Below are 23444 nucleotides of genomic sequence, written 5' to 3' on the forward strand. Positions count from 1 at the left end.
GGATGTCAAACATTTGGTAATTGTGACATGTAGTCAGAGAAAACCCGCTACATTTTTTCTATTAGTAGCAAGTGATATCTATAGACAGGGCAGTACATACCACGGCCTTTGGTATACCAGTCGTAGGATACTGGCTGGGACGGCAAAAACCCAATGAGAGAAATGTTCCACCAAGCGGATTTGATCCTGTGACCGACGCACCACAGTTGAGCGCTCTATCGACCGAGCTAGATCCCGTCCCCGACATCGTTAAGGGCAACAAAGATACTAAAATAGAAAACATGCTGCCTGCAGGTACATACTTCTTTGAAATGCAAAATAATACACACACACACACACACACACACACACACACGCACGCACGCACACACAGACACACACACATATATATATATATATATATATATATATATATATATATATATATATATATATATATATATATATATATATATATATATATATATATATATATGGGGGGGGGGGGGGTTGGGTTGTTGTTGCTTTTTGTTGTTGGGGGTTTTTTGTTGTGGGGGTGTTTTTTTGTGTGGGTTTTTTTTTTGGGGGGGGGGTATTTTATTTTGTTTATTTATGTATTTGTTCATTTAAGTATTTTATTTAATTATTTAGTAGTTGTAGTGGTGGTGGTAGCTACTACTACTAAAAAGAGGCCTTTTTAGATGAACTTATATTTCCTGAAAAGTTATCTTAAAATTACACTGTTGGCTTATAAATGCATCCTATTGTCCAACAATATTTAAATCGCAATCGAATTTACTCACGCGGAACCGTAATATGCCACATGCGGATACGAACTACCCTTATTTGGATAATAAACCATACCCTGACGTCACCGTGACGTCAGAGGGAGTTCCCTCCGTAAATAAAACACTTCCGGGAGCTGTTGTGTGGAGTGAATCACTAACGACAAGAGATATTCGGGAGTGGGCAAACGGTTGACCTTCTATTAAAAATCGCTCGATGTGGGTCACTGGCCACCGACATAGAGCATGTTTGGAACTCGCAATGTAGACAGTGTCTGGCTGTTACGTATCACCATATACCACAGGACAAATATCGATTGGGACTTCTGATCGCAATTTTATTGTGTTCTGTGGGAATATTATTCCGACTTTTGCCGTGACCTGTTATTCCATTTATTACAGTAATCCCGGATATAGTGAATAGTTTGAAATCGAGGTAAGTAGATTCAACATGTTCTACGAGTTGTATGAACCGGATAGGGACACATTTTTGTCTTTGTTCCGTCTATCACATATCTATCGGTTATTTAATTGTTTACGCTTGGTCGTCAGTAACCGAAGATACATGACAATGATTTCGAGTGTTTTCGTAGTGAGTCACAGGGTAGCAAATTGCATTCCTTCACACCCACCACCAATCACAACACTTGTTTCACCGTTTTATCGTCCGTGTTGTCGGAACCGGTCATTTATCGCAAAGTGGAGTTAACAACTTGTGTCTGACCATTATGAATGCTTCATTTTACCCGACTACACATAGACACACGTGACATACATTCGTCAATCAACGGGATCAGTGGCCGTAAGTTATCCATTTCATCATTTAAGTAATATATATATATATATATATATATATAATATTTGTTTTATCCAACGTGGGGGTTAGTGATTAGGTGGCAGTGTAGTGATGGTGTGGGGTAGTCCAATCTGCTCCATTCTGAGATATTATTACGGTTAGGACATGTAGTGGACTAGACTAGAGGTAGAGAAAAGATGACAGAGAAAGAAAGAAAGATTCATGTGATCTGTAGGTCTTACACAACATATTCGTAATTAACGTGATGGTATTGGTTTTGACATAACTATAATGTACCAAACAACGATGCACACACAACACACACACACACACACACACACACACACACACACACACACACACACACACACATACATACACACACATACACACACATACACACACACATATACACACACATATATATATATATGTGTGTGTATACATACATACATACATATCTAGATAGCTCAGAATGCATCGTGGTTAGTCTGCAATTTGTGGGCGATTCGGTGCCACAGGTTCGAGTCCCAGCAGCGGCATAGGACAATTTGTGAGGCCAGAAAGGATTTAATTATCCCCTGCGCCAGTGCGTAAATATCTATGTATGTAATCGTCAACCTCGACATACATACAAATTACAATATATAGATATTCATACATCAATACATACATACATACATTACACACACACACACACACACACACACACACACACACACACACATATATAGATAGATAGACATACATACAAATTACAATATATAGATATTCATACATCAATACATACATACATTACACACACACACACACACACACACACACACATACACACACACACACATATATATATATAGATAGATAGATACACATATTTTTAAGATAAAAGTAATTTGGTAAATATTGTTATTAAAAGAGGGCCTAAATTGTTAGACATTGGTAATTTTAATAATCACAAAAAGTACTCTTATTTAAAATCAGTAATTTAAAATCAATACCGTAATTTAATTACACAAAAACTAAATTATTCTTAGCATTTCTTTTCCCTCTTTATATCTTTATTCATAAATTTCATGAAGTGCAGGCTATCTTTCCAAGTTTACAGATGACTGTGTAATAGTTAGATCTATATAGAAATGATGTACATGTAACTTTGTAACCAATGCGATGATGTGAATAAGTACTGTGTTGAGTGGCAGTGAGTAGTACTACTAAAACTACTACTATGTCTACTACTACTACTAGGTCTACTACTACTACTAGGTCTACTACTACTATGTCTACTACTACTACTACTACTACTACTATGTCATCTACTACTACTACTACTACTATGTCTACTACTACTACTTTGACTACTACTATGTCTACTACTAGTATTATGACTACTACTACTACTATGTCTACTACTACTACTATGTCTACTACTACTATGTCTACTACTATGTCGTCTACTACTACTACTACTATGTCGTCTACTACTACTACTACTACTATGTCTACTACTACAACTACTACTATGACTACTACTACTATGTCTACTACTACTACTACTACTACTACTATTATGACTAGTACTACTACTATGTCTACTACTACTACTGCTACTATGTCTACGATTACTACTACTACTATGTCTACTACTACTACTACTATGACTACTACTACTATGTTTACTACTACTATGTCTACTACTACTACTACTATGACTACTACTATGACTACTGCTATGACTACTACTACTACGACTACTATGTCTACTACTACTACTATGACTACTACTACTTACTGCTGCTGCTATTACTACTTACTACTACTACTACGACTACTATGACTACTACTACTACTACTTACTACTACTAATACTACTATACTTACTACTACTAGTACTACTACTACTACTACTTACTACTACTACTACTAGTACTACTACGACTACAACTACTAGTACTACTACTACTTACTACTACTACTTACTACGACTACTATGACTACTACTACTACTACTTACTACTACTACTACTTACTACTAGTAGTACTACTACGACTACTACTACTAGTACTACTACGACTACAACTACTAGTACTACTACTACTACTTACTACTATGACTACTACTACTAGTACTACATTTCACTTACCACCATGCAACTACTCTGTTCAGGTTCTAATAGACCAAATCAATTCCTATTGCAGATAATGTTAACGTTTACTAATAAAACTGATATAAGCAGCATTAAAACACACCGAGGAAGTACAGCAATAGAAAGTGTGGCACCTCACATCTAATTTACCTGTAAGAAAATGGGGGGTCACGTATCATTTAAGAGATTTAATTGATGTTTTTAATAGCAACCGTCATTTTTGCTGAAAATTGCAGTTCCATTTTTGGGGGTACCCCGCATTCGTTTCAACCTCTGGTATATACTGCTTAACAACTGTATAATAAATAAAAGTATTTATTTATTGTCAATGGATAATAGTATTTGCACAAATAATCAATGTCACATATTACTACCAATCACACCCACAGCTGCTTTTACTCCATAAATATTTGACGGTGCACGTCGAACTTTGACACAGAACTCTCTTCTTTGGTACTATGCAACCTATACATGGCTCGAAAATAATCAGGAAGTAAATCATTAATGCCAGAAAGTGAGATGCAATGCTAGAAATCAGTCTCAGCATTGTAACCTTTATACAGCCATGTGGAAGACAAAAGGCAAACATGGGTAAAACCTTTTGATTCATTTTATCTTTCCTGAAATTGACGAATGCAGAATATGTCAGAAAAACTGTCAAAAATAATCTCAGAAGGTAAATTGCTTGTGAAACTCATTATTAGAACGCAAATTGTGCATTTCAGGGCACAGACATATGTTACCTATTTGTTTCTTTGAAAGGTTTTTGGCGAAGGCAATTTTGGGTCAACCTACAGCAGTGTTAAACCAGTAACTTTTACAACAATTAAACACGAGATAACCTTCAACCAACGAAAATAATTGTTATCCAGCGACAAAAAAAACCCCAAAACCCCTGACCTATATGCAATTCATGTCGCAGCTACGGTCGGTGCTGTCGTTAAGTTCGAGCCCTCCGTGTGCTACATGTCCCTTCTTGTCATTTTCAAACCTTGGTCTATGTAACTCGTGGGGGAGGGGGAGGGGGAGGGGGGACTAATTCAAAATCTTAAGTTTGTGACTTTTAATCACATGAATTTGATAAGGCATCACCGACACGTGAATATAATAATGGTTCTTATGAAGTATTTGTGACCTGATCGGTGCGTGTGCAGAGGGTAGTTGTGGTATGTGTTGTCCTGTATGTGGGGAAAACGCATGTAAAAGATATCTCTTGCTGGCAATGGAACAATGTAAGATGTTCCCTTGAAGACTACATGTCTGAATGACCCAATGTTTGACATCCAAAAGCTGATGATTAATTAATGTGTTTCGAAATGATTATTAAAAAATAATAATAACTTAGAATGTCCTGAAGCCAGTTGATCATGCACCTAAGTAACTTATCACACTGCTTTGCATCATATTAAAGAGACTGTCGTGAGTTCCCTGCCTATGTAAGATGTTTCCGACTGGTAGAGGCTTTATAATGACAATTTTAGTAAAATACACTTTAAATAAAGTTTCTTATTTAGAACTTCAGTGTATCTATATCCAGTGTGTTTCTAATAGTCGTAATGTTAGTAGTAGCTTAAATTTATTTTTATTTTCTAACAAATGTTTGTTTTCGTACGTACGAAATTATTGGGAAAATTAAATCTTGATTAGATTACATCAAACATCACAGCGACCAGAAAGACACTGGATACACAAACACGGATATATATTTTAAGAAAATACATTGCAGATGTAATAGTGGTCATTAAAAATGCTCTAGTAGTGAGGAACATCTTACAATAACGGCACACTCAAGACAATCTTAACTAGCGTATTTTTATGCCACCCTCCAAGAAACGCTCTCACCCCACACCCAAGCTGAAAATTCTGTCCAACGGTCTTTGAGCACAAGCAGGAACACATCCCACCATACGTGCGTGTCGCGCTCTTTCGTTTCCAAAAAAACAAAAAATCTGGATCGCGTCTGCTTATCTTGGTTCGGTCGTCTGCCGACTCCGATGGAGTTTCACATTCCACGCCCGGGTCGGGGATAAACATCGATCTAGTTTCGTCTCTGTGTGGGTTTTTTTAATTTTATTATTATTATGTGGTACAAGACCACACGCGCGTCTTAGAGCATGTGATGTGTTTCTCCAACACGGCCGAAGTGGTGTGTTTGTGTGTGTATGTGTGTGAGTCAGATCTGCCGCTCACCTCCCCAGTCCCGGGATGTAGATAATGATGGGGTAACTCTGCTAAAACATTCTTCTTGTATCTCACACTCACAGGTGGTGCACTTGTATATTAACATGGGAGGATGGACTCATGGGTGTCCTCGTAAGACAAGTCTTGACTGGTCGGTTTAGTAAATGGATTTATTCGTGGGGGGTTTTCTCGTATTGTTATTCTATCCACTATGTTATGGTCTCTGAGTACTGGAATATACCAAGTTTGACGTGATGATCAGTGATATTAACATGCACACACTAATAGCCGGATCAGCTCGCGAAAGGGTTAATGTGGATTATGTGTGTCTTTCTTGTCACCTTTCAGGTAAATATAGTTTTTTTCGGTCGTCAAGCTAAAGCGATTTACTGAAATATGAAAATAATTGGTTATACAGTTGTACACGTCTTTTGAACAGACAGTATAAATTATGAACAGTGAATATATATATTATGTGCCACGCCAGTATAGTAGACATCCTGCAGACACTGGACTGTGTCATACGTAATTTCGGTATACGATAAAGACCAAGACAGATCTGTTACATCATTTCTGTAATAGTATAAACAAGATAGTTCAAACCATTACGTCAATTTGGTATAAAAAGTGTAGTCGCAATTAGATCTGTAACGTCAATTCAGTATGCATTATGGATAGACAGATCGGTTAATTAATTAAATTCCGTCATTATGTGCATGGCCTGTTTGGTAACTTCCGTTATGAACGGCATACAGTGTTGACTCGACAGTTTGATACATTACGCCATTTCAGTATACAGTATATATATATACATAAATACATACATACATATATAGATATATATACTAGTATATATATATTTGTGGAATTTACTACGTTTGGCTAGGGTTTTATTAATTTATTTCTTAAAATTAATATTTATTTTTATTTAGATTCGGATTTACACACATACATAGACACACACACACACACAGAGAGAGAGAGAGAGAGAGAGAGAGAGAGAGAGAGAGAGAGAGAGAGAGAGAGAGAGAGAGAGAGAGACAGAGAGAGACAGAGAGAGACATACAATAACACACATAGAGACACACACACACAGACACAGATACGCACACACACATACACACTCAAAGATACACGCACACACTCACACATACACACAGACACACACACACACACACACACACACTCTCACATGTTTGGCCAAGTTATTAATGTTGTCTTTCTATAGAGTATTGAGTCTTGTTTATCAATTTCATCCAACTATATTACACTATTGGTTACGGGACCCATATTAAAAGTTTCAGATCTATGCCTGTGATTATTATTTATATTATTATTATTAGTAGTGGTAGTGGTAGTGGTAGTGGTGGTGGTGGTGGTGGTGGTGGTGGTGGTGGTGGTGGTGGTAGTAGTAGTAGTAGTAGTATATATTATGGTTGTAGCTTTCGAATCTGGAAGAGTCCCGGGCTTCTCCTAACATAGGGTCTGACCCAGGTCGGTAACGCCCCGTCGATCATGTAAAACGCCTGTTTGCTGAAGTCTTGTTCTGAATATGTCGTGGGGAGTTCGTTATAACCGTAACACGCGACCTGCTATTCGCCTCGTGTCCGTTGCTTGTTGACAAGCCGTTTTTAGTTTCCTAGTTCGAATGGTTTACTTAGTACCACTTCCGAACAGGACCGAGCTATTTTCACTCATACGCGAAACAGTAGAAAAACAAACACTTCAAAAATAGTCTAGATTATGAACCACCAAGTTCGCATATAGGGCCATCGGAATCATACCACCATTTCAGCTAATGAGTGAATATAGTGCCATTGATAACACAACCCCTTTTTCTTTGACCCATTTGACTGTTGAGTTATGCAATGTTGAAATCCCCCCCCCCCCCCCCCCCCCCCCCCCCCCCCCCCAACTCCCATAATTATGGCTTAAAAACAGTGTTGATTTCTGTATCTAGAAGTGAATACATTTAGCATGTAGTGTGTGGTCTCTCTGTTATGGTTTAATGATCCCTTTTCGGACCCCTCCAAGAAAAGATTGGTAATATGAATACACCGAGGGAGGGGGTGCACCACACTATATCACTGTTTATAATTCCTCGGAATATATGAGTCACAGCATCCATCCCCACCCACACCCACCACCCCTTTCCCCCGGTTACACAGGTGGAGTCCTTCATTGGAAATTGTGCTAAAAAAAAAAAAAAAAAAAACTTATGGTAGGACATATGGTTTTAAATTTGTGAGTTAAAGGTTTTCAAAAGAATCCCCTTTCTGTGACACCTCCCCTGAACACCGTTTTGCCAATGACTTTCATCTCCACATCCCCCTCCCATCCCCGTCCTCCTCAGGCTTAGGTTTAATTTCTAATATTGTGTCTTGTTAGATATTATATACTACTCAAAAGAATTTAAGGGTCAAAAATTTATAACCAAATAAGTTTCAGAGTGTATTAGATTGATGATGTAAACTACACCAAATTTTTTATTTATTGTTCCATATTTACAAAAAACCACAAATAAACGTCACTGTATACAAGAAAGTCACATGACATGCTGTCAAAGTTAAAGGTTGTTAAACATAGATTTTACACATTAGAACATTCGTTTAATAGTGTGTGAATCCACCCCTGGCGCGAATACATTCGACACATCGTTGCCTCATGCTGTTGATCAGACGTCTGAAGAACTCTTGGGGAATGGCCTGCCACTCTGCCATAAGAAGTTGACCCAGATCATGAAGGTTGGCCGGAGGGGCATGGTTATCCCGAACTCTCCTGCCTAATTCGTCCCAGGCGTGCTCTATTGGGGCCAAGTCAGGCGAATATGCGAGGGCAATCCATCCTGGCGATACCTTGTTGTCTGAGAAAGTCCGTTACCACCCTGGCGCGGTGGGGTCTGGCATTGTCATCCTGCAGAACTGCCCCGCCGCCAATCTGCTGAAGGCCTGGGAGAACCAACGGCCGGATAATCTCATTCAGATAGCGGATTCCATTCAGATTGCCATCCACCACATAGAGGGGGGTCCTGTGGTGGATAGAGATGCCGCCCCACACCATGACGCTGCCACCACCGAACCGGTGACGTTGTCTAACGTTAACGTCAGCGAAGCGCTCCCCAGATCGTCTGTAGACACGAACCCGACCGTCGTTGAACTGGAGACTAAACCTGGACTCATCAGTGAACATCACTCGACCCCACTGAACACGTTGCCACCGCAGATGAAGCGTGCACCAGTGACGTCTGGCCGTTCTGTGACGTGGTAGGAGTGGTGGTCGAACAGCCTGGCGACGGCAGCGTAGATTATTGGCTCTCAGACGATTGCATATGGTTTGATCAGACACTCGAGTTCCAGTCGCAGTCCGCAGATTGTCACGTAATCGGCGTGCAGTGGTTGTGCGTTGACGTAGAGCCATATTGGTGATGTAGCGGTCCTCTCTATTTGTAGTGCTTCGGGGTCTTCCCAAACGTGCACGATTTCGAACAGAATTCGTTGCTTGGTACCGTTGCCACAGTCGGCCAACGACACTCTGACTGTCACCAAGTCTCAGAGCAACATTTCTTTGCCTATTGCCATCCTGAAGCCAAGCAATAGCCCTTCCTCGATCTTCGATAGTCAGTTGAAGTCGTACCATTGTCGAATTTGGAGTGTGCACCGTACACGAACGCAAGCTCCAATTATACGGAAATTCAGCATTGGGAACATGGAATATACGTGCAAAGCGTGCAAATGAAGCGTTGTGAAAAAGCAAGTTATGGGCACTTAGCAGACCTTTCGCTTTCGCCCTAATTTACGTGCAAATGTAAGCATGTTTTCGCCATTAAAACTAGTCGACAGTGTCAATGACAGTGGATTTTAATTCATTTATGGGTTGCTTAGACCCACTTTCGTCAAAATGGAACAATACCATGCGTGACATTATGGTCTAGCTAATATAATTGACATTCAGAAAATAATGTCGAAAATATCGTCTGACCCTTAAATTCTTTTGAGTAGTATATATCTTTAATTTCTGCGTTGAAGGTTCCCGTTCGTCAATATAAACTTCACTGTGGAGTTGTGTTTACAATACACAACATACGGTTATTGAACTTGAATAAGATGTAAAACGTGATGTATATCAGATATATGTAATTGCTTCCAGACAAGCGCCAGGTTTTTTTTTTTTTTCTTTGTCCCATGAGAATTCTCGCAGACAGCACAAGTTGATAAGCCTAGGTTTCTGTGATTTATGGCAAACAACTGCGCAAAATACTCCAGATTAGTTGTCAAGAAAATATGTTTGTAACAGTTTGGTTTACGTCGCAAGTGCGAGTAATCGCCAAAAAAAAAGGTTAAAAAATCTATACACAAAAGAAAGAGCGAAAACAAAAATAAGAAAGAAAAAAAGAGAGAAAGAAACGAAAAGGAAAACGAAATAATAATACGCGCCACTACCGTAAACAGTACCGCATTTGTGGAAACACCCTATTTATAACCCTAACCCTTAGCAGGCGTCCGTAATCCCAGTGGCTGAATTTGGCCCCTTCCTATTTTAAATAAATAAATAATTGCTTTGGGACTCTGTAGCCCTGATTTAAGCACAAAAGTATGTCCCTATATATTTCACCTTGGGGTCTTTGTTTTTGTTCTTTTACTCTGTTTTATTTAGTGTTTTGTTCTGTATTTATTGTTTGTGTTTTGGGGTGGGTGTGTTGTTTTGTTTTTGGCAAGGGGTCGATTTGTTGAATGCTGTTTTTGCTTGCGTCCTCAGTCACACCAATTTAGAATGATTAACCAAAGTGCCGCATAAACGTATTTGTAGTGAATTAATCGGATACGAAGCACTTTGTCTGGGCTGATCCCAGACTTCCCAGGTTTATCTGAAAAAAAGGGAAGCGTTCTGTTGTAAATCCCTCCATAATCTAGCGCTGTGTGACCAGCGACACTATTAACGGATGTTTCCTGCTAATAATTCCTTATATATTGTTTTTCAGTCGGCTTTGATCGGTTCCCTAGCAGAGACGTTTCACGCTGGATGTTACCAGCTGAAATGGGTGGTAAGTTTTGCTTTATTTTAGTTTTTATGCTTTAATATTATCTTGTCTGTCAGTTTGTCTGTCTGTCTGTCTGTCCGTCTATTAGTAAACCTGGATTAGGAAAGGCAATGTTGTATTATTCAGTGACACGTTTAAACCTTGTAAGTACCTTTATCACGTAGTTCCAAAGAAGCGTATTGTTAAAGTTAAAAGTTAAAGTGTGTTTTGTTTAACGACACCACTAGAGCACAGAAGAGTACTTTTTTATATTTTATATTAAAATGAGTTCGGGTGCGCACAAAAATTATGTAAAATCAACATATATTTTGGACGTAATAATATAAATTGGTCCCTAATTTATTCTGTCCAGTATCAAGCTTCTGGCTATCCAGAGACGGGACCCGGGACGGACATGCTCGAAACCTTAGTGGTATAGAAGCATGTTAAAATATATCGGTATCGGACACTAGAGCACATTGGTTTATTAATCATCGGTTATTGGGTGTTGAACGTTTGGTAATTCAACACATACCATGACCTTTGTTACACCAGTTGTGGAGTACTGGCTGGAATGACAAAATGTACAATATTAAAACACTATTATAATTATTTTATATTATTAAAAATTACGACTTGGTTTATGCTTTGGAACACGAAATAAATCTTCCAATTAAACATTTTCTTCTCAGCAATATTTTTTTGGGGAGGTGGGGTTGGAGGGGTGTTTCGCCTGTGGCCTGTAGGTGGGTTTTTTTGTTGTTGTTGTCGTTTTTTTTTGTGGGGGGTTTAATTGTTTTTTTATTTGATGTGGGGTTTTTTTCTCTCTCTTGGGTTTTTTTTTCTTGGTTTTTAATCTGTGTTATTTTCGTGAGAATAATTATGGTTCCGACAATCGTGGCCAGTTTATCAAGAACATCGCCTCCAGGCATGGCAACCGTTTCGGGTTCCGATAGCCTCGCCGTGCGGTATCTGTGAGCCACGGAGATACGTGCGAGTTTAATTTGTGCTGTCATCCCCACTATCTTCTCCCCATCGGTAAGACAGGAATTCAAGTTATGCCACGATTGTCGACTTACAAGCGGGTCGCTGTGTGGATCACGTGAGTCATGGGTGAAGGAGGACATGTTTTTTAAAGGGAGGAGGAATGTTATTTTATTGACATACCTCAGCACAATCTAAATTACGGCCATTTGTTGATGTCTACTGTGGTTATTTTGATACTTTTTAGATACATACATAGAAACCCGTTGCAGACACATATGATACGTTTTTTGCAAAGCAACAAAAGGATCTTTTACACATACCTTCTCATCAACAGGACAGTACGCCATTGCGTTCGGTGTACCAGTCGTGGGGTATTGGTTGAAACAGAAAAAAACCCACCGTAGTCCATTGAGATCGAAAAACGTTTGTTTTGTTTAATGACACCACAAGAGCACATTATAATCAGCCTCTATTGGATGTTAAACATTTGGTAGATCCAAACAGATCAATGTTCGATATAATCAATTAACCTGGATAGACCCTATTAATCGCTAATTTTATCTTTGGTATCTATTCACTGGGGTTTTTCTTTTTGTTCACATAAAAACAAGTACAACCTCAAGCATATTTATAAAAAAATCAATAATCTAAATTGATTATGGATTTTTATAATCGCTCACCACATCGGTAGACCCTAACCGATAAATTTTTGATTCACTGGAATATCATTGCCAGAACGCGTAATTTAGCTCGAGAAGACGGTACAATGACCCGTGTAATATCAACAGTAACATACTATGTATTGTGTATAGCTGATTGGAATATACCAGGATGCGTACAGTATCATACTATACTGAGAGGCATAAATAACGCAATGGGTATTTCGCTGATACTTTGTTATAGAAATAGTATGTCATCTATATTTTGCATGCAGACAAATGACATATTGGTACCAACTGTAACTGAAAGAAAATATTGTTAAAATTGGGATTTAAAAAAATAAAATGTGGTTTTAAACAAAAAAACAGGATTTTTTGGCAATAAAACAGCAATTTTTTTAACATTACTTACGATGGCATATTAAAAAAAAGACTGAAAACACAAAAATGGTTGTTTTTATAGGGAGTAGAGGAGATAATGTACATGCAAAAATATTTTAATGTGCAATGCTGTATTGTTGCAGTAAACACACAAGTTACGCGTTTTGCTGAAAACTCATTTTATTCCAAAAAAAATCTGATTTGAACAAAATCCTCTTTCACTTACAAATATTACCAATATGTTATTTGTCTGCATACTTAATATATGTGATTTGACATTTCTATAAGAGGTTATTCAGTGAAATACTCATTGCGTTATTTATGCCTCTCAGTGTATGTGACCGGCCTCGGTGGCGTCGTGGTAGGCCATCGGTCTACAGGCTGGTAGGTACTGGGTTCGGATCCCAGTAGAGGCATGCGATTTTTAATCCAGATACCGACTCCAAACCCAGAGTGAGTGCTCCGCAAGGCTCAATGGGTAGGTGTAAACCACTTGCACCGACCAGTGATCCATAACTGGTTCAACAAAGGCCATGGTTTGTGCTATCCTGCCTGTGGGAAGCGCAAATAAAAGATCCCTTGCTGCTAATCGGAAGAGTAGCCCATGTAGTGGCGACAGCGGGTTTCCTCTCAAACTCTGTGTGGTCCTTAACCATATGTCTGACGCCATATAACCGTAAATAAAATGTGTTGAGTGCGTCGTTAAATAAAACATTTCTTTCTTTCTTTCTCATTGTATGTATTTTGTACAGCTGATTGGAAAATGACATATCGCTCGGGGCACTTCAGAAAAGATCAGACAAGAGCCAGAACGGTTTGGTTAATTGATGAGATGTTTTCCAAATGACAGAGTGTTGTGGTAGTGATACACAACAGAACGTTCTCTGGTTGGTCCCCAAACAACGTTTAAATTTAAACGGCATAACCATTAAACGGGGTGACACCAAATACACCCCCCCCCCCCCCCCCTAGCAGGTTTCCTCTTTAAGACTATGTCAAAATTACCAAATGACATCCAATAGCCGATGGTTAATAAATCAATGTACGCTAGTGGTTACTGCAGAGCTATTTTCACTAATGTAACAGCCTACAGACATGACATGAGAGGTGCACATGCAGAAACAGCATATTTCACTCATGCACTTGTTTTCTGACATAATCAACTAACATGATATCAATTCATAATATGATTTACTAATATAATTTCAGCTATACATAGCTCTAGTAACGCATCATATGTTATGCAAAGCGCTAGTTTCACTTCAATCGTAAAGTGGTCTATTAACATGATATTCCAGTCATGTGATATTTTATTTATACAGTGCTCTACTGACACGATAATATTATTTCAGTCATACAGTGCTGTACTATTAATGCTCAACTAAAGGTGACGCCACACAATACGAGTGTCTTTTACAACAATAGCCACAAAAATACGACAATACGATCTCGTCGTTTGCTATGTACGGAGTAATCGGCTAATCTCGTTCGGCGTCGCCTTAAGTAATAATAGTGTGTTTTTAATTATTACCATTCCTTGATAAAACGATTTATCGTTATCAGAATTACGAGGGACAGTCAAAGGGTTCATAGAAGTTACTAGATACCAGAGTTTGGTACACCATCATATGTTAGAGTTGTGCTGCAACTTTGTTCTCTCATACAACTGTCCTATCAATAACACGACTCTTCGTATTTACAAAATATTATTAAAATGTAAACTACCATTCTGAAACCAGTAATCAAATTTCTCACCAAGGAAGGTGGACGCTACTGCAATCCTTAAGTGTATGGCGATGAAAATAGCGCAATTTTTTATTTTTGGACTCAATCCTATGGGACATTTAAAATTCAATTGCACCACAAATACCTCTGCCCGCTAACGACCCTGATCGAGCTGCTGGCGATCTCTGGCATTTGCCAAGCGCGGGCGGTCCATTTCCCCACCCATCCCAAACCCCTTTCCTGTCCTGGACGAAGGAGCCGACGTAAGTCGACACCTGCACTCATGGCAGGCGTGCACTACCACAGCTTGCTCTGAATGTGCACGTTAAACCCTGTGAGCTGACCTGAACTATCATATGGCGAGGACAACACACATATGAAGATGATCCAAGGTCTGAAAGACCATCTAATGTCTAGACAAGGTTTTGGCAACTGTTTTCTGGGATGCCAAAGACGTTCTAATGGTTGACAGCATGCTTTCGGAAACTACGAGCACTGGTGCCTATTGTGCTATAATTTGATGACAAAACTGAGACGAGCAATCAAGGAAAAACAGCGAGAGATGTTGATTGTTGGTGTATTGCTGTTCCATGACAATTCTCCAGGATGTCTCAATCAGCTATCCGTAATTATGCTGCGTTCATTTGGTGTTCGTGAATATAGTGAATTCACAAGTTCCAACTTGTTAACGCGACTTCACCAAGTGGAGAACGTTCTAGTGAGCAATATTTTTAGGCTAGTTGGCACTTTTCGTGGCTTAATTCCATTAAATTCTGCTGCATTTGATACGGAAGAAACGGCATAGAAACAGAATGTGCAGCATTATTTATTATTTGCATTTGATGTGTCGTCTATTCTGTTTACAAACATGTAACGTCATATTGTAGCGCTTTTTTTTTTTTTTCAAGAGAAGGAACTCCGGGGCATATTTCCATAGCGTTGGATAAAACTTTTTATGAAATACAAATGATAATCAACTAAAAATTGCAATTTTGTTCATGATATACCTCGAATGACTTCTATTTGATCCGCCATTTTTTCACAAATTGTGAAGATTGATTCAGAAAATCCTACCCCAGTTCACAAGTTCTGTTCATGGGATAATTCGCCAAAATGAACGCTTTTCACAACGTGTGAACTGGGAAATACAATATTCACGACTTCTAATGAACGCAGCTTCGAGCAGCCCACCCTACAGGTCAGACCTGGCCTCGAGTGATTATTATCTGTTTCTTCCTTCGTGGTACCCATTTTGAAGGTGAGGAAATTGTGAAGGCGGCAAAAGAAAGGTGGTACATATAGATGGGTCAGCCAAAAGAGTCTCATTTCGTTGACATCAGTAAATTGACGCATAAATATGCTAAATACATCGAGACCAAGGATGGTTGCGTTAAAAGAATGTAATCGCTTTTAATACCCTGTTTTACTAACTTTTGACTGTTCCCCGTATTATCATCATGCATGTGTTAAACAGTCCAAACCCCTATTTCGTGACTAATAAAAAAAGAAAACATTATTGAAAAATGTAATCATAATAAGGCAGTAAATGAAATGCTGCTTATTGCAATGTAGTTGTATTTCCTTTTCCGATTACAACATACAGCAGTGTGTGTGCGTTTCCACAGTGTTAGATTATATGCATGACGAAACCAGCGGTCATAACGACATGCGAGTGACACGAGCAGATTACTGGTATTGCATGAATACAGTGGAAATTGTATTATTCTCCGAGCGAGTGTGAGCTGAATAATGGAGGAATTTACGACGCTCTCGGCAGTGTTTTGGTCGTATCACAGCAGTTTCTCCACTGATGAAAAAGCTGGCGGCATCCATTGAAATATAGCCATTGAATGTCTTGTGGCTTTTATAGCTTAAATATATAAATAAAATATTTATTTTAAAGTCAGCGATAGCCAATATTATGTGTTCATACAGCAGGATATCACGTTTAAGACTAATCAAATTCCAAAATTTCACTGAATTCCTTAGAAAAAACTTGAGGCTATTCACTCTGTTGAGCCTCAAGCACAACTCACTTAAGACCATTGACATCTCTCTACTAGTATTCTTTTTTATGTATTTCATGATTACATGATATATGTTGTGCCTCCTAGACTACATATTTGTATGGATTAAAAAAAAGTCATTCCAAAACCTTTATGTATGTCTCCATTGACGTGTTTCGTGATGTGCTGTGTGGGTTGTCTTGTTCCTTAGATGTTGACGATTTGTGTAGTACTGAGGTGGGTGTGGGCGTAAAGTTTGTCCCAGACTTGATCACAGGAAGGGGCATGCATGTATGTGGACCCACAACCAATGAAATAAACTTTTATTACAACAAATTATACATAGAGAAAAAATATATGAGATACACAAGGTATAAAAAAAAAGCACCATCACCACCACTACCCTATGTGGCCCCAATCTTGTGTGTTATATTTGTGTATTCTCGATAATTATGTAATGTTTTGTTTTCTTCTAGACTACAATCGCAGCCCGCCGTCCCCACCTCGGCGGAACAGTGATACAGTCTCTCCACCACCCCACATCGCCGAATCCTCGTTCCAGCGACAAGCAGAGAGTCCAAACAAGGCATCTTCAGCCAAGAGTAAGTAGATCTTTGTCCACCTGTTAACGCTGGGAATCGGTTGAATTAGGGGCGGGACGTAGCCCAGTGGTAAAGCGCTCGCTTGTGTGCGGTCGGTCTAGGATCGATCCCCGTCGGTGGGCCCATTGGGCTATTTCTCGTTCCAACAAGTGCACCACGACTGGTATATCAAAGGCTGTGGTATGTGCCATCCTGTCCGTGGGATGGTGCATATAAAAGATCATTTGCGGCTAATCGAAAAGAGTAGCCCATGAAGTGGCGACAGCGGGTTTTCTCTCTCAATATCTGTGTGGTCCTTAACCATATGTCTAACACCATATAACCGCAAATAAAATGTGTTGAGTGCGTCGTTAAATAAAACATTTCCTTCCTTTCCTTCAGTTGGAATTACATCATCGATCGTAAAAACATAAAAAGAAACTCCCTCATTTAAACTGGAGGAACCATTACAGTTAACATTTATTTACCTGCTCAATCGTTAATTGTGCTTTTTTATTATATATATATATAATCGATCATCACATCGTTTACCAACCTGATGAATTGTTCGATTATAATAGATCATTGGAACATTACTACCAGGTGTACTCGACACCACATCCTACAACACGTACACACAGGGAGCTACACCCCACACCTGGTGACCCGTGTTCATTATGAAACACCTGTAGTATGGCATGACTCGAACGTCATTTTGTGGAGTGGATTGCTTTTCTCATTTCAAGCTGGTAGCAAATGATAGAAACTGAGATGTAATTCTCTACATCAGTCTCGAAATTAAACTTGTAATTTCACTTTTTAAAGTTTGTTTAGTTTAACGACACCACTGGAGCACATTGATTGACTTTTTAATATCAACGTGGAAGACTTGAGACAAACGTAGATATTACTGGATAAAATATAAGATTTATATTATCTCTTCTAAAAGTCAAGAATTCTCGATGTATCTGAAATACTGTCGAAGTTAAGGTGGAAAGCAAACGTTGCTTTTGAAGCTGATTACCAAAAATCCTATTCTGTGTTTTCATCGGCGTTTGGAAATGTTTTATTTAACGACGCACTCAACACATTTTATTTACGATTATATGGCGTCGGACATATGGTAAAGGACCACACAGATGTTGAGGGAGGAAACCCGCTGTCGCCACTTCATGGGCTTTTCTCTTTTCCATTAGCAGCGAGGAATAATAATTTTCACATCTTTCTAATACCAGTCTATGAGACTACATACCACTAACCTACTTCTTGTTTTTAGCAACAACCATAAACTGCATTTGGAGGATTGAAATTCCTGACCGTGGCCTGTGGGCGATTATAAACCCAAATTGTTATTTTTGCCGATTTCTATTTTGGCCAGCACGTGTTTAAAGTTGTTTGCACACGCTACACGCCTGTCGTCTGCCTGTATTTACCTCCGTGCAGTTAGTGAGTCAGCGTCACGAGCAGGGGGTAGAGGTTAAGCCGAGGGGTGATCTGTCTGAGTTAGTCTCGTTCCACTCCGCCTCTTGTCTACTAATCAACAAAACACATTCCATTACATGTTTCTGTCGAAGAAAAATCGCCTTACTGAAGATTACCAATATTCCCAGATCCATTCAAAATGGCAAGTAACATTGGTGATAACAAAAAGAAAAAGAAGAAAAATGAAAACGATAAAAAAAAAAACCCACACAAACAAACCATGTTTTAAATGTCAAGCTGGTTGTTACCTCATCCTCATGTCCTACCACTGACGGTAATGCATACAACGTATAGTGCATATTTTGCATAATTTATGGAATAAGTAATGAGTAAATTGATTTTGAAACATCCATATCCTTATTGTTTGTTTGTCAGGTCGTTTTTCTGTTGATGTTGTTCTTGTTCTTGTTTTGACGGGGTGTTTGTTTTTTAGGGTATATTTTTTGTTTGGTGGTTTGATTTTTAGTAGATTTAAAACATATTTTATTAGAAACGTGTTGGATTAACCATAAATAAATTAATCCCAATTCCCCTAATTATGTTTTGATATATTTTAACCATTTATAATCATGATTATGTGAGTCACATAAAAGTAAAATACCTAATATACATAATTACTGAACTTTTTGTTGTTCATCAGATACAAATTTACCCTGTTACATTATAATTCGTTGCCCTATTACACCTGAAATCAACTGTCTACCAAAGTTATCATATATACATAAAAAGAGGTGTACCTTTCTTGAAATTCAGTATGAACCTATCATATCTGTTTTATTAAATCCCAAAATGTCTGAACCTTAAGCAAGAATAGGAAGTAACCAAAACATGTAATTTATGACTTCTCTAGGTATGTTACATACAAATCGACTTGGCAGATGACGTCAGTTTACCGTGACATACGCGGTAGTTACCTGCAGCCAGTAAATATATACCTGCCAGTCATTTATCACCTGGGGGAAGTGGTGGCCGTCCACGTGCTACTAAATCCCAAAGTCAAACACTGGTAGATTGAGTCATCCATCACGAGAGTAACTCTTTTTTTTCAATTTATTTTCGAGCTTATATCCAATTAAGGTTCAAGCACGCTGTCCTGGGCACACAACATAGCTATCTGGGCTGTCTGTCCAGGACAGTGGGTTAGTGGTTAGTGAGAGAGAAGAGGGTGTACCTACCGAGTCGTTAAAACTCGCTCTGGTTGGGAGCCGGTACCGGGCTGCGAACCCTGTACCTATCAGCCTTATGTCCGATGGCTTAACCACGACACCACCGAGCCCGATAGAACAGGAATATTTTCAATAAATGTACTTACGCGAATGTAAAAATTGTGGGTTTGTGGAAGTGGGGGCAAAGGGTGTGTGTGTATTCTGGTAACGTTTGAAGAATTTTATGTTGTCACTAAACAGACTCGAGACTTTAGTACCTATTTCCTGAGTTCGAAGGATGATTAATGTAAGGTACAGAGTTAACGCCCCAATCAGGGAAGTGTGTGGGGGGTGGGGTGGGGGGGGGGGGTAAGCACATCAGTCGTGCATGTGTAAGAAACAGTGGTGTGAGTAGGAGAGTATTCTACCTGCATTCAACAAAACTTTCGATTATTTCGATTAACGACACCACTAGAGCACATTGATTTATTAATCATACATTTGGTAATTTTTACATATAGTCTTAGAGAGGAAACCCGCTAGATTAGTAGCAAGGGAACTTTCATATGCACTATCCCACAAACAGGATAGCATAGACCACGATCGTATACCAGTCGTGGTGCACGGGCTAGAACTTGTGATCAATAATAATGTATTGCTTGTTACTGAAACATGTGACTAGTAATGTGTTACTTGTTACTACTTGTGATCAGTAATGGTGTGTTGCTTGTAACTTGTAATCAGTAATAATGTGTTGCTTGTAACTTGCAATCAGTAATGATGTGTTGCTTGTAACAGTGTTACTTAAAATTGTGGTAAATAATGTTTTGCTTGTTACTGAAAATTGTGATCAGTAATTGCGTGTTGCTTGTAACTTGTAATCGGTAATGATGTGTGTTGCTTGTAACTTGTGATCAGTAATGATGTGTTGTTTGTAATTTGTTATCAGTAATGATGTGTAACTTGTCATCAGTAATGATGTATTGTTAATGTAATTTGTGATCAGTAATGATGTGTTGTTAGTGTAATTTATGATCAGTAATGATGTGTTGTTAGTGTAATTTGTGATCAGTAATGATGTGTTTCTTGTTGCTTTCAGCAATGGACTCGAACATCACACTATGGCAGTTCCTACTCGAGCTGCTGGTAAACAGAAAACACCTGTCCATCATCCAGTGGACCAGCAACGAGGGCGAGTTTAAGCTCATCAACGCAGAGGAGGTGGCCAAGCTGTGGGGCCTGCGCAAGAACAAGCACAACATGAACTACGACAAACTGAGTCGAGCTCTGCGCTACTACTACGACAAAAACATCATCAAGAAAGTCATGGGCCAGAAGTTCGTCTACAAATTCGTGTCTTTCCCAGAGATCGTGAAGACGGAGACCAAGATCCCCTTCAAGGTCAAGATGGAGTCACTTGCTCAGGAGTATGGGCAGCGTGTTATGCCGCATTTTGCCTCCTTCAATATCGAAAACATAAAAATCTCGGCACACAAGGCAATGAGTTGGCAGATGCCGTCGTCGTCGTCGTCGCCGCCACCACCTTCGTCATCATCTGCAGCGTACACAGCGACATCCCAGACGTCACAGGAATTCGCGCAGTCGCTGGTCGTTCCCAAGAAGGAATCGACATCCTCGTCGTTCGAGGAGACCAATGTGATAGTCTCCGTCCCATCGCACACCTCCTCGTCGCTGTCTATCAGCAAACCGAAGCCTGGGCCCATCAAGCTAGGCGCGGTCGCCATGTCGATCGGACCTTCCACCACGCTCACCCCAGCCACGATGGGTCCCATTCCGAGTCCTACGGCTAGGTCTCTGACGTCATCATTCCCAGGAATCCACACCCCACTGCTGATGGCAAGTCCCATGGTTGGGCCACACACGCCGCAGCTCCTGCACTTCTGGAGCTCGCTCAGCCCGGTGGCCACCCTGAGTCCCCGGATGAACGCCAACACAGCCTTCCAGTTCCCGAGCCTTGTCAATCCGCACATGACCTTTTCGCCGGTCACGCGACCCAGCTACTCGGGACTCGAGAATCTGGCCACCCCAGGTTTTGTGTCGTCCCCGACGCGCACGATTCCCGTGTTATGACAATAGTGTGTCCCTCTTTCTAAGTGCTGTATAACTATGTGTTGTTAAGACGTGTTGCATTTGATGCGGGCGGGAAGTGCTGCTCATTCTAAATGTATCAAGTCGACGAACACTGCGCTTAAAAGTACAGAGGGGCGTCGTTAGGCAACTGACTGTTTTTGTGACTCTGGCTCATTGACCCAGTTTTATCTCTCCCCCCCCCCCCCCCCCCCCCATCCTTCCAAAAAGTATTGTACATTGTATACTAACATTGTAACTTGATAAACTCTACTACTCTTATTAACATGAAGAAATTTGTTTGAAGGAACAACATTATAGCAACACTGTTGGGCAAGTAGCTGGTTGAATTGCCCCGTTTCTTGCGCTTTGGTGCGACCACTTAAAATCCAATTAGGACTAATATGTTTTTAAGCTGGTTGAAATCCGTATAACTGTGTTTCAAGGGTTAGCTCTGGGAACCACTTTGGCGCGACACTAGTCTTCTGTAACATGAAACAGAAATTTAAGGAATTTAAACTGTCTAAATTTTGAAATTAAATAAACGCTAACTTGACCATTAACTGTTCTCATTTCCGCGTAACATTAATAAGGCACCGCTCAACTAGCTATTTGTCGCCAGATGTGTATTCAGCCTAGGCCAGGTCACATTCAGTGCAAGCTGTTTTAACGCACGCCTCTTATGGGCATAGGTGCAGGCCTCGGCCGGCTCCTCCATCCAGGACAGGAAAGGTTTGGGTGGTGGGAGAAGGGACCGCCTGCACTGGCAGGTGCAAGAGAGCACCAGCAGCCCAACTGGAGTTGGCTTTGGTGCTATGGAATTTGGAATTTCCCGTAGGATTAATGCCAAAGGGGAAAAGGTGCGCAATTTGAATGACGGAAATTTGGTGCATTTTGTTTACCTGTCCGCCAAATTGGAAAGGGGGAACTATATATGTGTTGGAACTTAGTTTGCCGAGAGTATCTCGTTACTGGGACCTAGTTTGCCTAGCGATGCCGCCGTTGTAGTATATACACGACGCAACTGGTAGTGTGAATTGCGTACGAAATGAGTTATGACGAGTATTTATACATTTAACACAACACATTAATAAGTATGCATAAATATATCACGACGAGTGTGACTAAACATAATATGCCATGTGTTATGATGTCATTCAAGTGCAATATCCTATTATTAGAAACACTTTGCATTTGTCAGTACATACACTTGTTTTTGTTTTGAGGGACCACATGTTTTTTGTTGTGCTTTTTTTGCTGCATTTCTGAATGCTGAAACTTTCAAGTGATACTGTTTGTAGTATATACGGTAAGTTGGCGCTCATTGCAGTGGTGTTTTGGCAGCGCTACGAACTGCGCCTGTTGCATCTCATTATTAATACCATGAGTGGCATACCATTTTAATAAAATAGCATAAATTTAGTTAAAATTATCCATAGACGTGAAGATAAAACCTATATTTGTATTGTGCATACACACAATAATTAT

The 23444-nt window shown here is 39.6% G+C and overlaps 1 protein-coding gene across 2 annotated transcripts; it reads left to right on the forward strand.

The window, feature by feature from the left end:
- The first annotated feature begins 909 nt into the window (after positions 1–909).
- Positions 910–22512, forward strand: LOC121367579 (ETS domain-containing protein Elk-3-like). Of its 2 annotated transcripts, none has more exons than XM_041491851.1 (4): positions 910–1200; positions 10864–10926; positions 17137–17262; positions 20968–22512. In XM_041491851.1, the coding sequence occupies exons 2-4, from the start codon at positions 10905–10907 to the stop codon at positions 21957–21959; spliced, it is 1140 nt and encodes a 379-aa protein (XP_041347785.1). In that variant the 5' UTR covers positions 910–1200; positions 10864–10904; the 3' UTR covers positions 21960–22512. The 2 variants fall into 2 exon arrangements, with proteins under 2 accessions (XP_041347785.1, XP_041347784.1); XM_041491850.1 differs by lacking the exon at positions 910–1200 and adding an exon at positions 1224–1566.
- The last annotated feature ends 932 nt before the right edge of the window (positions 22513–23444 follow it).

The sequence above is a fragment of the Gigantopelta aegis genome, chromosome 3 (genome assembly GCF_016097555.1).
Source record: "Gigantopelta aegis isolate Gae_Host chromosome 3, Gae_host_genome, whole genome shotgun sequence".
NCBI classification, from domain to species: Eukaryota; Metazoa; Mollusca; class Gastropoda; order Neomphalida; family Peltospiridae; genus Gigantopelta; species Gigantopelta aegis.

Coding starts and splice junctions, on each gene's coding strand:
- LOC121367579 (XM_041491850.1), top strand. CDS start 1,497: ATGCTTCATTTTACCCGACTACACATAGACACACGTGACATACATTCG. Junction 10,927..17,136: donor GTTACCAGCTGAAATGGGTG/GTAAGTTTTGCT, acceptor GTTTTCTTCTAG/ACTACAATCGCAGCCCGCCG. Junction 17,263..20,967: donor CAAGGCATCTTCAGCCAAGA/GTAAGTAGATCT, acceptor TGTTGCTTTCAG/CAATGGACTCGAACATCACA.